Source organism: Silurus aristotelis (assembly GCF_946808225.1).
Source record: "Silurus aristotelis genome assembly, chromosome: 9".
Taxonomy (NCBI): Eukaryota; Metazoa; Chordata; class Actinopteri; order Siluriformes; family Siluridae; genus Silurus; species Silurus aristotelis.
In genome coordinates, this window is record NC_139582.1 from 14,942,372 (window position 1) to 14,957,987 (window position 15,616).

The 15,616-nt window shown below is 34.6% G+C and overlaps 1 protein-coding gene across 1 annotated transcript in view; it reads left to right on the forward strand.

Moving 5' to 3' along the window:
• Positions 1 to 15,616, forward strand: part of otog (otogelin) — a gene marked incomplete at its 5' end in the record, with an annotated part of 87,626 nt that overhangs the window by 63,612 nt on the left and 8,398 nt on the right. Inside the window, 10 exons of the mRNA XM_083551221.1 lie at positions 743 to 847; positions 932 to 1,036; positions 1,163 to 1,264; positions 1,362 to 1,460; positions 1,826 to 1,866; positions 5,334 to 5,409; positions 5,525 to 5,703; positions 6,008 to 6,112; positions 7,863 to 7,982; positions 8,438 to 8,483. Of these exons, the coding sequence (XP_083407347.1) occupies positions 743 to 847; positions 932 to 1,036; positions 1,163 to 1,264; positions 1,362 to 1,460; positions 1,826 to 1,866; positions 5,334 to 5,409; positions 5,525 to 5,703; positions 6,008 to 6,112; positions 7,863 to 7,982; positions 8,438 to 8,483 (978 nt within the window). The remainder of the gene's footprint in view (positions 1 to 742; positions 848 to 931; positions 1,037 to 1,162; positions 1,265 to 1,361; positions 1,461 to 1,825; positions 1,867 to 5,333; positions 5,410 to 5,524; positions 5,704 to 6,007; positions 6,113 to 7,862; positions 7,983 to 8,437; positions 8,484 to 15,616) is intronic.

Genomic DNA, 15,616 nt, shown 5'->3' on the forward strand with positions numbered 1-15,616 from the left:
ACAGAAAATTCAGCCCTGAATCACTGGAATCTAAACTGTAGTATATATAAGGAAATAAGATGAAACTGACAACATGACAATATGACTAAACATTGTGGCAATCTTGTTTGTGAACAATGAAAAAACTCATTCTGATGGCAATGAGTTCATTGACAAAAAATAGGATTCCCAAAAAGGATTTTTGGAAAAGCACAGGCTTTTGCAAGTAATCCAATGTGTTGTGCTGGTTGTACAAATTGTTAAGAGAATGCAATTTCTGGTTTACAAATATTAAGGATGATTTGAGAAATGCTCCAAAGCAGCTGAGAAAAACTGTTAAATATGGACACTAATATGCAATCTGATTCATTTTACCTGCAGGGTTTTTGTGGATGCATTATGCAATGCAAAAGGTTTTAGGTTACTGAAAAACTGATATAGTAACAAAAATGACAATGCAAATCTCTTGAATATAAGACATTTCAAAGGGATAGAAATTTACATCTTAGTCAGTTCATTTTGAGAGGAATTGTCTTTCATTTTTTTACTGTGTAGTAAATATTATATAAGCTGTAATATCATCATGATGAGTTTTGACATAAGCCTATTGTAAATTCTGTATAAAAGATTTATGAAATATTTCTGATTTTGCCACTATGTACAATTCAGATAAAGAGTTACCATATTTTCGAAGCATGTAACCAGAATGTCTTCAAACTGTTATAAATAAGTAAGAACTTACTTGTGGTTTTTGATTTTTCAGTGTGTAATCAGAGTGCATGTGAAACCAATCTGATGGACTGTAAATTTGGACAGAAGATGGTATCATATTTTAGACAAGACTCATGCTGTCCAGCATACACCTGTGGTGAGATTAGCATAATACATATGGTTGTGTGTGTGTGTGTGTGTGTGTGTGGATGCAAATACAGTAACAGTACTTTCTCTGTAGAGTGTGATCCTGACCAGTGTGTGCTAGATTTTCCTGTGTGTCGAGAGGATCAGACACTAATTGCAACTCGCACAGAAGGAAGCTGCTGTCTGGCACACATTTGCAGTGAGTCATTGTTCTGGATATGTTACTTTTTAAACCAGAGGCAGAGAACATATGACAATTGGAAGGTACGTCATCATTCTCCAAAAAATGTTGATGTTTATTCTTTGGTTTGTGTGTTTACCACAGTGTGTGATATATGTTCAGAGGTGGTTCCAGAGTGTGTAGATGGAGAACTACTTACTGTGGATTCAAACAGTACAGATCGTTGCTGCCCAATATATCACTGCTGTAAGTAATTTCTCCCACCTTACACTTTGTTAGACACTGACACAGAACACAGTATATAAAAATAGATGTGCTTAGTTATTAGTATGTGTGTGCACAGTGTGTGAGCCTTCCAGATGTTCAGTCACCACATGTCCAGAGGGAATGGTTGCTGTCTCTACTAGGGTTCTAGGGCAATGCTGTCCATTACAGGAATGCAGTAAGTAATGTATTTATTCTAATCATATACAGTGTGTGTGTGTGTATGTGTGTGTGTGTGTGTGTGTGTGTGTGTGTGTGTGTGTGTGTGTGTGTGTGTGTGTGTGCGTGAAAGACTGTTACAGGCAAATTTTAAGAGATTTTTCACAGTTGGCACAATTGGCTCAAGCTCTGTGCATTTGTGCATGGGAAAACATGACTGTGTATTAGTAAGAAATATGATAGTGTATGCAAAAACCTTTATAGCATATAAGAGAAAAATTGTGTGTGTGGGGGGGGGGGGGTATGTGTGGGTGTGCATGTATTTGTTACAGGCACACAACTATAAGTATGTGATAACCCAATAGTCAATATTTTTTATTTCAGAATGTGCATGTGAGAGAATCTCTCAGCCTAATTGTGCCCTGGTAAGACAATGTATCCCACTTATTATGTGGGTTTACTTGCTGTTTTATTGACCTAATTGTTCTTATATTCTCATTGCTTAAATTTGCTAGTTCTCTCGCCCAAGGAAAAGCAACTTTTTTTTTGTAATTCTTAAGGGACAGACTATTCTTTTTACTGCCTAATATACTACTTAAAAGAAGCTAAAACAATTATTTTGGGTGCAATATAATTTCTCACTTTGTTATCCATCTATACTTGGTAAGAAAAAAAAAGGTTTTCTTAAAGTTTATCTCTCAAGGGTTTCGGGCTTAGTGAGTGTAAAGGCCAATTAATATATTTACATAATTTTCAAGCTTGTCAATTAATTCTGTAGGTGCCTCATGTCCTGTCCTGTACAGTATATGTAGACACTGTCATCACTGAATAGACTGCATAGATTCGGGTAGAAATAATTTTTTATAGGAATCCTTTCCATTAATGTTCGAAAAGCGCATAGTCTGCATAGTTCAGCATGCACTGTAAAAAAAATCCTGTAGAATTTAAGGTGTTTATAAACAAAATATTTATCCCCTGGTGGTCTAGTGGTTAGGATGCGGCGCTCTCACCGCTGCGGCCCGGTTCGATCCCCGGTCAGGGAACCAACCCCAGCCATTAGGGTTGCACAAGCCTTAGTGCCGGTCCCAAGCCCGGATAAATAGGGAGGGTTGCGTTAGGAAGGGCATCCAGCGTAAAAACATGTGCCAAATCAAACATGCGGATGAGCCGCTGTGGAGACCCCTAATGGGAGAGGCCGAAAGAAAGTTTTATAAACAAAATATTTATAATATTTAAGATATGTGAGCATATTAATACTATGCATGTATTTTAGTCCACGACAAAAAACGTATGGAATTATGCAACAACTTTAAACGTATCCATTAAATTGGTACTTCGAGTCACATCTCTTGCAGATAACAGCAGCACACATTCATGTGCAAATTAAACTAGTAAAGGGATTCTCACTGCATCAGTAACTACAGTACACAGTTACTGTCTTTATATAAAGCAACATGCAGCATAACATAAATATAAAAAAAATGTGACTTCAACACAGCTCTACTCTCCTACACAATAGTAACCCACAAAAAACGCAACAGAAATTTGACTGGTAGGTTTTACAGTGTTTTGCTCTTTTTTTCTTGATTTTACAATAAAATACTGGCAGCAGATTTGCCAGCAACCTACTGTTATTTTTTTGTTTGTTTTTTTTAATTTACAGAATATTACTGTTAAAATAAATTTTACAGTGTGTTTTTTTTATTTTTTATTTTACACATTTAAACCCGCATTTAAAAGAGCACTTGTGTGTCCACACAACAGAGTGTTAAAGTAACACTGAAGCAGTGTTGAAGTTAATGAGATAATGAAGTGACTAATTAAATGAGGATTGAGTGTTAGTGATAAACACCTGCGAACAAGCAGAATCTCTGAAGGTGAGAAAAACAAGAGCAAGTAACACAACTTACAGCCAAAGCCAAAGAATCAGTACGATGGCGATGAATTTAACTGAAAATAAAACACATAAAATATCGTATGATCTTAGCAGAGGAAACAACCTCCAAAACAGCATTACCAGTTTCACCTATTACTTACCAGTGTGACTTTATTTCTGTCATATGTATCATAGCCTCTTCTTCTTCTTCTTTTCGGCTGCTCCCATTAGAGGTCGCCACAACGGCTCACTCCATACTACTCTGTCCTCTACATCTGTCTCTTTCAAACCAACTACCTGCAAGTCTTTCCTCACCACATCCATAAACCTTCTCCTTTGTCTCCTCCTCTTTTCCTTCTTCCTGGTTGCTCCATCCTCAGCATTCTCCTACAGATGTACTTCATGTAAATGTCTAATGTTCTCCGCAAATGTCCAAACCATCTTAATCGAGCCTCTCTCACTTTGTCCCTATAACGTCCTACATGTGCTGTCCATCTAATAAACTAGTTTCTAATCCTGTCCATCCTGTCCATCATTCTAATCCAGCTCCACTGCCTGTCTTTTACTCAATGCCACTGTCTCTAAACTGTACAACATCGCAAATCTCACCACAGTTCTATGAACTTTCACTTTCACTCTTGCAGATACCCTTCTATCACAAATCACTCCTGCCACTCTTTTTCCACCCTGCCTGCACTCTTTTCTTCACTTCTCTGACACACTTTCCATTACTTTGCACTGTTGACCCCAGGTACCTGAACTCCTCCACCTTCTTCACCTCTTCTCCCTGCAACCACACCTGTCTTACTCCTACTGACTTTCATTCCCCTTCTCTCCAGTGCATACCTCCACCTCTCCAGGCTCTTCTCAATCTGCTCCCTACTCTCACCACAAATCACAATATCATCCACAAACATCATAGCCAACGGAGACTCCTGTCTGACCTTGTCTGTCAATCTATTTATCACCACAAGTAAGGGCTCAGAGCCAATCCTTGATGCAGTCCAACCTCAACTTGAACCACTCTGTTATTCCTACTGCACACTTCACTGCTGTCCTCATACATGTCCTCATACATGTCCTCAACACACTCTCCTCACTAGTCAACACATGTCCATCTCCATCCTTTATTGCTTTAACCTGCAGCACATCCTTCCGTGCTCGGTCCATCTGCCTCGCCAATCGGTAAAAAATTTCTGTCATATGTGTATAAAAGCGCTAATTAAACTTTAAGGTGTTGTACTTTCATTTAAATTACCATAATTAATTAGAAATCACAAAATCAAATATACGATTACGATACGAATTAGACGATGATTATAGCACCATCATTTGTTAACCAAAACCACTAAATTACAAATTCTCTTGATTTTTCTTGTCATAACAAATGTGATTAACAAACACAGTTACAACATGCAGAGAAAAACTACTGTTAAAGAGTCAAAGAGTCAAAGAGCCCAACTAAAGCAACCACTGATCTCAAAAATGGTGACGTCAAACAAAACCTTTGAAAAAAATATATAAACTCCTGTTAAGTTTTAAAAGAATGATGTGTAGAAATTTGACGGAAATAAACTAATAGGTGAAGCTGGTAATTCTGTTTTGGGAGTTGTTCTATCATCCTGTTTTAATTCAGTTGATTTAATCTAAGGTTGTAACTGTATGTAGTTTTGTTTCTTGTTCATTCCTTCAGTGATTCTGCTTGTTGACAGCAGTGTTCATCAGTGTCTGAATACACTCATTTGTTTTCTTTCACTCTGTCAAGTGCACTATACTAGTGAACTAATAGGGAATAGTTTTACAAATCAATAATGCAAACAGTATTACGTTTACTTGTATTTACATAAACAGTATTTAACTGTTAAATAAACAGTTTTTCATGTTTGATAATTTACAGGTTTTTATCTTCACTAATTCTTTTTTTTTTTTCACTGTTAAAACTACGAATTCATTTTACAGTGTAGTCTGATGTTAAAACGTGGAACTCTTACCCATCTCTACCTCTTTGTTTTAAAGGGTGAGAATTTGCAAATAGACAGATCATTTATGGTAGACTCAGAGAATCCCTGTGGCTGCAAACGCCATCACTGTGGTGAGAACAAATGACTGAAGCTAAAACTGTCACAACACAAATATAAATATATTAATTTATAAATAAATATAACCTTAATTATAGATGATTATTTCCTTAATGCCTATGTATTTAGTGAAAAGTGCAGTGTGTGTGGATGGAAAAAGGGGAGTAATGAGACCTGGACAAACTTTGATGGAGCACAGTGCCTTGGGAGTCTGTTATACTACACGATGCACACAAACATTTGACTCTGTCACAGGATTCTACCTCATAAAAGCAACCAGTATTAACTGTACTGCACAGTGTCAGCCAGTAAGTATTCATACAGATATGCAAACTCAGGCACACAAGCACAGAAAAACTCATTTGCACACATATATATATATATATATATATATATATATATATATATATATATATATATATATATATATATATATATATATATATATATATATATATGTAACAAGGACCAGAAACATATATTAAAAAATACTTATAAAGTACTTATCATATCTAAAATTCAATGCAGCTCCTGTTATCATACTGTTTCCAAATATTAATACCATTTATATGCATATACATATTTATACATTTTATGTGTTCTTTATCTCAGAATCAGGTTTATGTACCTCCTAAAGACCAGAGTGCCTGTTGTGGAGTGTGTAAGAATGTGTCTTGTATGTACCATAATGACAACGGATCTCTAGTTTTGCAAAAGGTAAAAACAATGATTTTGATGTTAGTTTTTTTTTCCGCCTCTATCACTGCTGCCTAACACTTACATTTTCAAACCAGGCTCATTACTATTTTGTTACAATATTTTTTCTTCTCACTGAACATCGTTTACAGTCTATTAACCCATTTCGTGTAATTGCGCGACTTTTTCAATCTACCATTGGTGTTTTCATTTCCTGGCTCTCACACTACACATGTAGGCTAGTTTACAAAGTTAACAATGCGCAAGGCAACATGGGTGAGACAGAGGAAGTCAGCGATAAAAACATGACTGAGAACAGAGACATTCCTTCTCACCTGGTCATTATTATCTTTTCTCTGCTTGTGTTCAATATAGTGTTTTTTCAGCCTGGATGCCTACATAATAAATTTGTTTTGTATTCATGTATTAATTAGGGCTGCCAAAATTACCGCACTAATAAGGCGTTAGGGCAAATTCATTTAAATGGCACTAATTGTATTTTTTCCTCTGCACGCCAAAACAAATTTGAATGATCTTTTTATTGTCTTTTTTAATTGTACAGAGAAGAGCAATACATTATTCAAATCTGGAGAGGGTCTTATTTTATTTGTATACACTCATAATAACAACAAAATGCTGTGTTTTTGTCAAATAAAGAAAACAGACAGGGGTGCTCTCTGCCATCTCTGTCTGTCATCTCTCTTCACAGACACATAAATAAAACAACCTGAATCTCAGTGAATACTTGCCTCACAGACATATAATACATAATATAATAAATATATGAATAGAAACTGATTTACATTGAAAACAAATATTCTCTTATTATGTAATTGTCAGGGATCCACCAGCCACACCCTCACCTATCACTCCCAGCAGCTCTCCCACTTACTAATCAGCTACACCTGGCCCTCATCAGTTCCCATGCTACATAACCCCCGTTCCTCCACCAGCTCATTGTCCGTTCTACAGCTTAGGCTAAGGAACACTGTCGGACTACCCAAGCTACTTAGTTAGTTTATCTCTGGTTACGGGACTCAGTGTGTTTTGTTCACATCAGTCTGATCACAGCTTTCACCAGGTTTAGTTAACCTGGAGTTTCATAGCGATTTTGCCGTTTTCTGCTTTGCCTTGTTATTCTTCATAAAAAAAAAAAAAAACCTTAGATAGAAGAGGTGCAGTTTCTCTAGTATCACCTAATTAACCATCCGTGTAGAAACATAGCAAAAGTTCCGTTTTGGGTCCTGATGAATTACGTAATTTAAAACAACGTAATTACATTAAAACATATATTTGAATATTTTTGAATATTTTGTCTTGCTATATGTTGACAATAGTTTCACTAATAATAAACATACATTTGCAAAAAGCAGCAATATTTGTCCATGCCAATGTTGATGAGTATTAAAAAAAATTAATAATATTTAAGGTACATTTAGAACAGATAAAAATGTGCAATTAAGTTGTAATTAATCATGAGTTCACACATGACAATCATGCTATTGAACGCGATTAAATAGTTTGATCAATTGACAGACCCAATATTAATATGACGGGAAGTGGAATTACTAGTGTGACACTAAAACAGGTAGTAGTATTGGCTACTTTTTACTTAAGTACATGTCAGGGCCCAATTATATTTACTTTAACTTGAGTAAAAAAGTATATAACTTTTACCAGAGTATTTTAAAACTGTATCTGTATGTCTACTTAAGTGAAGGATGTGTGTACTATTGCCACCTCTGGTGAATAGTTTTCATATCTGTTCCAGCCTGGGAAGAGCTGGGTGTCTGACTGCATGCATTACGACTGTACAGACACACAGTCTGGACCAGTACTGGTGTCCTATTCTTATAGCTGCCCTCCATTTAATGAAACCGAGTGCATAAAGGTAAACAAACACTCATATACTTTTTGCTGAAATTATATTATTGTTTGTATTCTGTTTATCATATGATGGTGCAAATAATTTATATCTTTTTATTCAACAATATTTTTTTTTATGTTCACACTCCTGAGGTATGCCGTGCCCTTCATTTAAAATTTGCACTTTTTGAGGCTGTGAAAAATGATCTTATATTATTATCTCGAATTGTCTTTATTGTTTAACAGTGCTAAGCTATCTTGTGTTTGCAAATGTAGATTATCTATGTGAGTAGAGCATTTTGTGTTTAGTTTTTTATCAAATGTTCAAGTTAAAGACATTAAATAAAAATTTTCACAGCCATATTTGCTAATTTTTAACAAGGGTGCCAATGTTAGTGGTGGGCATTGTATGCCCCAATGTAAGTTTAAAAAATCATGTAAAAGAATCTTTATTGTTCTGAAGTTATTTCCTATTTCTAGATTGGAGGCACAGTTATGACATACATGGATGGATGCTGCAAAACATGTGAGTTCTATAATTGTGTTATGGTTTTTATTTTAAGTTAGTTAAGACAAATTCTATTAGTTCAAATTCTCCTGGGTTTACATTTATTTTACTTTAAAAGAAACATACACCATTAGCTTATCTGCAAGAGAAATATCATAGTTAGTATACTTTAGTGTGATAGTCAACACAGAATTATTTCTGTAAAGCTACTGTGGAACAAATCTTTGTTATAAATGCTATACATATAAAAAAAATGAATAGAATTGAATCGAATGATCTGCATAGACACAATATGTTAACAATTTATAATAATTTTGCTAGATATTCTTTATTATTTTTAGTTCACTATTTCCAAAAATTATATGTTTGTCAACTGTAGTGGTAACATTTTATTTTAAGGATCAGAAATTAGCCAGTAATTAATGATTTATAACTGCTTTTGTTAATGGCTAGTTATTGATTTCAACTTTCTGCTAAAATCAGAATCAAAAAGAGCTTTATCGCCACATTTTTTAAAAGTAAAATGGAAATAAAATAAGCAAACCAGTTAGTTTTCGGAGTGCACAGGACAGACTCGATGATGGCACAGTAGAACTGTTTAAGCAGCCCCTGTGGCAGGTTGAACTTCCTTATCTGGCAAAGGAAGTATGTCCTCTGTAGGAGGATGTATGTGATGGAGTCGATGTGATTGTCCCACTTCGGGCTCTAAGAGATGATGGTGCCCAAAAACCTGAATGACTCCACTGCTGCCACAGTGCCACATGTGCCACATGATGGTGCCACATGATTGTGAGCAGGAGGTGTTTCTCCTGATATCCACATTCATCTCCACCGTTTTGAGCATGTCAAGCTCCAAGTTGTTATGACTGCACCAGACAGCCAGCTGCTGGACTGCGCTACTGTATGCAGAGTCATCACCATCATCAATAAGGCCGATGACTGTATTTTCATCTGCAAACATTAGGAGCTTGACAGAGGGGTCTGTGGAGGTGCAGTTGTTGATGTACAGGAAGAAGAGCAGTGGGGAGACTTATCCTGGTCTCACTAGCTGTTGCCTATCTGTTGCCTATCTGCTGGTGTTACACTAACAGGTATATATTGGAACAGAGTGCTGGGTTAGTTTGGTCTGGAGGAGTGTTGGGATGATGGTGTTGACGGCCGAACTTAAGTCCACAAACAGGATTTGTCCAGATGTTGCAGGATGAAGTGCAGTTCCATGTTTACCGCATTATTCACAGACCTGTTTGCTCAGTAAGCAAACTGCAAGGAGGTCCAGCAACGGTCCAGTGATGTCCTCCAGATAAGCCAACACCAGTCTCTAAAATGACACAGATGTTAGGGCAATGGGTCTGTAGTTGTTCAGTCTGGTAATTTTCGGTTTTTTCGTGATGGGGATGATGGTGGAATGTTCAAAGCAGGTAGGCACTTCACACAGTTTCAGTGATCTGTTAAAGATCTGTAAAAAGATAGACACCAGCTAGTCTGCACAGGTTCTTAGACAGTCTGGTGAAACTCCATCTGGTCCTGGTACTTTCCTTCTTTTTTGTTTCCTGAAAACCTGACGCACATCATCTTCACTGATCTAAAGTACATTAAAACATAGAACATATTGTTATTCTGGTGGGAATGCATACACACGGAAACTGATATAAGATGTTACAGAGTCTGTGAGCTCATCCAGATCAGAGACAGCAGCTTCAAAAACACTCCAATCAGTGTACTCAAAATAGGCTTGTAATGCCTGCTTTGTTTTATTGGTCCATCTTTTTACAGTCCTTACTACAGGATTTAAGGTTTTGCCTGTATGTAAGGAGAAGATGGACCAGACAGTGGTCAGAGAGTCTTAAAGCAGCTCTGTGGATTCAGCGATATGAATCCTTTATTGTGGTGTAGCAGTGGTCCAAAATGTGTGTTTTTTTTGTTGTTGTTGTTTGTTTTTTCTATAGCCCCATTACACTTGTTTTTGTCATAATGATGACCTTGTTAGCTAGGAATAAAAGGTACTAGTAGATTTTATAGGGGAAAATACAAACTTTATAAGTTGACTGTACACTGTGTGAATATGTAGCTAATAATTATAAATTAAATATAAAACATTTTCGATATAAAATATTTGTTCTTTTCCAATAAGAAAAGAGACATTAAATACTGCACTGAAGAATTCGGTCTTTATTGTTTTTTTAGTTCAACAAGAAAACAGATATCTTGTATAATCACAGTTAATATGCAAACAATTTATTTATGTTTTTAAATATAGCAATTTTAAACATAAATTCAAGGTAAAAGTACTCCTTAATGTCAATTTAACCGCCTTTGCACAGAAATGTCACTAAACAACAAGCCATTTTAACAAGAGCAAAAATATAAAAATGAAAACAAGAAAAAAATAAACAAATAATTACAAACATCTAGTAATATAGTGTCTTTCATCTAAAACATTGATTTAAAAAAGTAACGTTTACTGCACAGTAATTTCTTATTTCTTGAACAAAATCCAGCCGCATACTTCAATATTTGATCAAAATTGGCAACAAAAGCCTTCAAGCCTTCAGATCTTCAATGGATCTTTTAATTTCAGGATTAACAGTACTAGCAAAACTTTTTGTGAAAGCTAGAAATGTTTGCACAGTGAACTTAAACACCTGGGTGCTATAGGTCTTGGGATCTGGAGCCTGAAGCTCTGCTATTGGTGCTGCTGCAATAGTGCCTCTGTCAACACAGCGCATTCTCACCCCGCATCGTCAACACTGTGCTGATGGAATGCCTCTGACATGGTGCGAACTTTCCTGAATCTTTTGAGAATCTTTTGGTAGTGACTGACCTCTAGCCCTTTAACTTTGCATAAATAAAAAAGAAATATGTATTGTCAGTTAATTAATAAAAGAATAACATGAAGAAAAACAGTACACACAAAAATTATGTCAGATAAAACCAAAAGGCAATTAAATAATTTATTAAAATAATTTCAGGGGCAAAAAATAAAAGAAAGAAAATCTAATTCAGCAAGAAAATATTGTCCTTTATAGAAAAGATTTTGACTTGTTTATTACTTGTTATTTTGTACACTTTTTTTCTACTGTAAATGTGACAGTGTACACTTTTGCAAAACATGTTAAGCATGTATCTGGGTACAGTTATTTATAGTTCCCATGTCACAATGTGATTGGAAATCTAAGCAACATTGTTCTCTTCTTAAATTAATCTGCAGTATAATAATGGCCAGTCCCTGATTCGTGGTCATTTCCATAACATAGGGCATTTGTTTTTCACCACTAACCTGATTTGCACACATCCTATTTCTTAGGCCTTTATTGGTTATTCTCTTATTTTTCTATTTTAGCCCTTTTACACTTGTTTCTGTCATAAGGATGACCGTATTAGCTACAAATAAAAGGTATTAGCAGTATAGGGCTAGTATACACTTTATAGGTTTCCAGTACACTGTGTGAATGTGTAGCTTATATATAAATAATTTTTTATAACCTGTTGAGGCAATGTTAATTGTTAAAAGCACTATTAAAATAAAAAGTAACTGAATTAAATTGATTGTACTGTGCTGTGTGTGCAATATTTACAGTAGTAGTAGTAAATCTTGCACACACAGCATTGAAAATCATAATATTATACTAACATCTTGTCCTTTGGCTTTTTCAATAATCTTTTCTTGCATAAAATCACATAATTTTTCTAGCTTTTTAATCATTTTTCTTGCCACTTTATTTTCTTTTCAAGAAATTCAATCCTAATTTTCTTGGAATTTTTTTTTAGAAACAAAATATCCAAAAGCAATATTAGTAGGCTAACAATTAATACTGAACAGAAATATAAGTAGTTAATTGTATTTGTGCCATAGACAACATACAAATATCAGAACCCTGAAAGCTACAGCTTGTTAAAGAAAGTTATTTTTCCTCCAGATCATTAGGTGTTGTATCTTTAGAGATTTCCAGAATGGACTCCTGGTGCTTTCATTGTTGCTTTATCTTGCGTTATGGCTGTACAAAGGTCACATTAATTATTATATTATTATAATAATAATTTTTTTGGATGTTTAACTTGCTGAAAGCAATGAAATTAAATGAAATTTGTCTTAATCTCATTTTAATTGCCAATAGGTTGGCAAGTTACTGTAACACTTCTACAACTGTCAAACAATAATTTCTGCTAAATTTAATCTATCAACTTAAGTGTAAAATATTTATCTCTCATATCAGTCTACTGTCTCCTTATTCATGTATATTTTTAAATCAATACAAGTATTCAATAATTAGCAAATAACTTTTTTATTAAACCTGTGGTATTTTTGCCACTATTGGTTGCAAAGTTTAAATGTTAGCAAACTATCATTTGTTATAAGATATAGTTTAGTAATGTAATTGAACCACTACGTGGACATAACGATTTTTTACACAAACAACAATAGCAAAGCCTGAAATTTAGCCATGAAATTCATACCATTTCAATACTGGTTGTGCTGATAGTTTCTTAATGAAGATCTTGTAGTTCTTTTTAGTCAATTCTCAGTCAAATCCTGCTCGAATAATTGATTGATGCGTTTGATTGGTCAAGTTCTGCACAGCATGGATCAGAATTCAGCGAAGTTTCAATGCATCTCGTGCTACCAGTGAATCGTCATGGCTTCAAATTGTGATTCTTCTGTAGAGAACATTATTCAGACCATCAGCGAATACAAACAGAAAATTTGTTCACTGGTTGATGCAAGAATAGTTACTCCGGAAGTACATGTATTACCCATCAAACCACCACATCATGAAAGTTGAAGACTTTTACACTGAAAAGGAAACTGCATGGTAAGAAAACTACCCCATGCTCATTATTATTCACATGTGTGTTTTTCACTGAGAGCAGTGGCCTTTTTTATTTTTATTATGTTTATATTATATAAAATTATATTTAATGATAAAAAAACTACATAAATACTAAAGTTTATTATATTATTATATGTATAATAGTATACTATATGCACTATATGGAGGCTATTATATTCATATTTAAATGAAATTGCAGCTATAAGTAGGCATTTAGTAGGCATTTGTTTGTTCAGGTTAATGTTAAGAATGCAACCTTTTATTTGCTGCATTATTTTTTTTATTTGTTCAGATGTTATATAATATAAAATTATCTTCTTAATTCAGTATAACACCTGTCTTTAAACTATGCATTTGTTTTTAAAGTATTACATTTTTACATAATTGTCATGTTGTGGTGCTAGTATGATTATTTAAATTATGTTATTCTTTGCTAGGTGTGTCGAGATAAACGTCACAGGAAATCGGATAGCAAGAGCATCCGAACTTGGTCAATATTTTCCAAGTCTCATCTCAGCCTCCAGACATTGTTGCATTTCATTTACAGGTAACCTAGTCTTTTTTTAATATCTCAACTCTGTTTCTAAATAAGGTGTGCTTTAATAATGTTATACTAAGTATTTGTTATAATGTAATAATTATTGTAATTGTGTTGGGAGGTAACTATTTTGTAGAATATATCCCAAGCAGATAATATCATAACTTCCTTAATACTGAATTAAATATTGAGAAATGTGTAATGGTCCCGATGTATTATCTTATGTATTCTGTGTCTGCTTTTAAACTGTAGATTTTCAAAAGGACATGCTACAGAAAGACATCACTGGAAGTTCTTTAACACTGACTAAACTTGCTTATCGTCTGCATGGTGTCTGCAAATCTGCAGTTGAAGAATGAAGAGAAGATGAACTAAAAATTGGAAAAAATACATGAATTTATTTTGATTGATGAGAGCAAATTTGGCCACAAAGGAAAGCTATTAATTACATCAGGTCGCATTTTATAGTAAAGATGAACAATACAAGATACCCCAGCAGTTGAAATTTTGGAATCAAGGGAGGCAGAGCCACAAGAGGTCATGGATGTTTGGAATGCTTGGAGTGAACGAGGAGCGCAGAAGACCAGAGAGTTGTCAGTGAGTTCAACACCTCATGTCAATTCTCCAGAAGCATGTTAGACAAGAAAACCCTGTTGTCCCTGTTGTTGGGTGGAGAGTCTATAACTGTCTGAGAGATGCTGAAAATAAACATCAAACAGTAAACCATAAGGAAGTATTTGTTGATCCTCAGATAGGTGCTCCCACACAAAACATTGAGAGCTTTTGAGGAGTCTGCAACATTGTGAAGATTTTTGAGGAACCACACGGAAAGCATGCTGACAGACCACTTAAAATTAATCAAGTGCACTTACTGGCATGGTACCAAAGATAAAAATGACCACATGGATTTTGCATGACATTAGAAAGCAGTATCCTGCATGAAAAATCAGTTTTGTGACCATTTGTGTTAAAAACAAATTTGTACATATTTTTTTGGGAAACTGACTGAGATTATTCAAGTCAAGTCAAGTGTCTTGACAAGTTGTCTGCATCTGCAGTTTGTTTCCTCATTGAACCATAAAACAATAAAGACTGAATTCACACTTTATAAGTTTATAAGACTGAATCTTTAATGCGGGATTTAATGTCTCTTTTCTCATTTAAAAACAATACATTTTTACTTTAAAACTGGGAACACATTTTATATTTATTTCATAAACATTTACACAGTAAACTGGGAACTTATAAAGTGTGTATTTTCCCTATACAAGCTACTAGTACCTTTTATTCCTAGATTATTGTCATCGTTACGACAGAAACAAGTGTAAAGGGGTTAGAAGACAAAAATATATATTTATAATGGCCAATAAAGACCTTATAAATAGTTTGTAATAGCATAGAAGTCAATAACTAGTCATTAACAAAAGCGGTCATTAATTACTGACTAAGTTCTGATCCATAAAATAAAGTGTTTACATTGTAATTTAACCTTAAGTACCTTTACTGTTGTGTTGTTCGAGCTATGAAGAGTTTTATGGTTAGATGGGGCTCTATTTTTGTGGCAACATAAGCATATTGTTTTGGCTACAATTATGTACTTTTGCACTCTCTTGCATTTGTCACAAAATAGAACACTAAATCCAGGCCTAACCAGTTAAAAGGTACACCATCAAATATTAAGCCCCAAGATGACCCATCTAAATCCTGTTCCACAGTTTTTTATTTATGTCTGCCCATTTCAAGAAAAAAATTATGTATTATTAACCAATTAAAACAAAAACATG